This window comes from Ochotona curzoniae, unplaced genomic scaffold, assembly GCF_017591425.1.
Source record: "Ochotona curzoniae isolate NIBS_2020 unplaced genomic scaffold, NIBS_Ocur_1.0 contig_2723, whole genome shotgun sequence".
Classification (NCBI taxonomy): Eukaryota; Metazoa; Chordata; class Mammalia; order Lagomorpha; family Ochotonidae; genus Ochotona; species Ochotona curzoniae.
This window is the reverse complement of record NW_024465573.1, coordinates 1,763,986-1,765,974: the sequence shown is the minus strand read 5'-3', so window position 1 is coordinate 1,765,974 and position 1,989 is coordinate 1,763,986. Positions and strand designations below refer to the sequence as shown.

The window sequence follows — 1,989 nt, the reverse complement described above, 5'->3', positions numbered from 1 at the left end:
CTTCTGGGTACAGACACTGATGGGTCTAGGTTTCCAGGCAAGAGTGGCTGAGCCAGACAAGAGAGGCAACCAGCATTGTTTGTTCTTGGAGCCTGGCTCTCTTGTTTCCTATCTTTCCATTCAGAGGCAAAGGCGATGGGGCAGGTGGAGGTAGGACGCAGGGTTTCAGCGTCAGTTATGCTTCTCTAAAGTTTTTAGGCCCTCTTTCTCTAGAACACATTCTCTTCTCAGGGTGATGTGCACTAGAAGCAGGTGGGAAGAATATGAGAGCTGGTACTATTTGAGTTTGGGCTAATATTGACTTAGGCAACTTCATGGATTTTCTTTGGTTATCACCTAGTTAAGGAAGCTTAGCCTTGAAAATCTCCAGGATGATTACAGATCTTTAGCCATATTTGTGACAAATTGCACATGAGATATTTAATTCTGTATTAAAAGATGATGCTTGCTTTAATATTGGTGACTCCTGTTGTTAAATACTGTCTTTTTTGTACTCATCAGATAACTCTTGGTTTTGCAGCTGCTCTAACTGATGATGGAGAAAACGCTTTCATGAATTACTCACATCAATAGGTAATTCCAGTGCTTTTCCAAATCAGCCAGAAGTTATGTAGAATAAAAGCTCACTAAAGTCAGAATATCAGAATCTTATATAGATTTTAAACAAGGGTAGGCAAACACAGAGAGTACACTGGGTATTTACATATATTAAAATGGTCATCTTTATCAGAACCTTAGACGTTACTGCACTGGTTTATAGAGACAGCATAAAATGAAGAAGCTACCTGAAGTAATATCAAGAATTGGATGCGACATTTAAACTCAGATGGAGTCAACTTAAAAGTTTATTTGAAGTTTTGAGAAATCAGAAAGAAAAAAAAGTTAATGATTCCATGTCACGTGTTAATGAGTGTCAGACTCACAGTAAGAAGTTCTTCAGAGCCTGTGGGTATTATCAGATTTTAGCAGATTCCATGCAGGTATTTAGCTTTTTTGGGGGGGAAAAGTTCTCCTTGGTGAGACAATTCTTTGATCTTGCAGAATGAACCATATGTGAAGATGAGGAATTACACATTGATAACCCAGTTCCTTGTGATGGGAATCCCTCACACAAGTGGTCTGGAAAATGTACTCTTCACCCTAATTTTTGTCTTCTATATGTTCAATCTGCCAGGGAACCTACTCATACTTTTGGCTATCCTTACTTCCTCCAGCCTCCACACCCCCATGTATTTCTTCCTTGGAAACCTATCAGTGCTTGACATATGTTTCTCTTCAGTGAGTTCCCCCAAAATGATGCTCTGCCTAATGGGGCAAGATTGCACCATCTCCCTCCAGGGATGTGCTGCTCAGCTCTTCTTTTATCACTTCCTGGGCTGCACCGAGTGTTTTCTCTACACTGTGATGGCCTATGACCGATTTGCTGCCATTTGTCACCCCTTGCGATACACAGTCATCATGAACCATCGGGTATGTGCCATCATGGCCCTGGGCACCTGGTTGGGGAGTTGTATGCATGCATCCATCCTCACTTTTCTCATCTTTAAGTTACCCTACTGTGGCCCCAATGAGATAAACAATTTTTTCTGCGACATTCCAGTGGTGCTGCCCCTGGCCTGTGCAGACACTTCTCTTGCACAGAGAGTGAGTTTCACCAATGTGGGTATTGTTGCACTGGTGTGTTTTCTTCTTATCCTTATTTCATATACACACATTGTCATCTCAGTACTGAAAATCAGTTCCTCAGAAGGCAGGCGCCGAGCCTTCTCAACTTGCAGTGCCCATCTGACTTCCATCCTGCTCTTCTATGGTCCAGTGGTCCTCATTTACCTCCGACCTGCCTCTAGTCCTTGGCTGGATTCTGTGGTTCAAGTGTTGAATAACATTGTTACCCCTTCCTTGAATCCTCTGATATATTCCTTGAGAAACAAGGATGTTAAGTTGGCTCTGAGAAAGGCACTAATCCAAGGAATTCATACTGGTGAATAA

The 1,989-nt window shown here is 42.1% G+C and overlaps 1 protein-coding gene across 1 annotated transcript; it reads left to right on the top strand.

The window, feature by feature from the left end:
* Positions 1-1,059: 1,059 nt before the first annotated feature.
* LOC121154238 (putative olfactory receptor 10D4) lies at positions 1,060-1,989 on the top strand. The gene has a single exon (XM_040977191.1). It carries the CDS (start codon positions 1,060-1,062, stop codon positions 1,987-1,989), a length of 930 nt encoding a protein of 309 aa, XP_040833125.1.

Bases quoted from the DNA above. Each gene is read 5' to 3' on its own strand.
- LOC121154238 (XM_040977191.1), top strand. From the start codon at position 1,060: ATGAGGAATTACACATTGATAACCCAGTTCCTTGTGATGGGAATCCCT.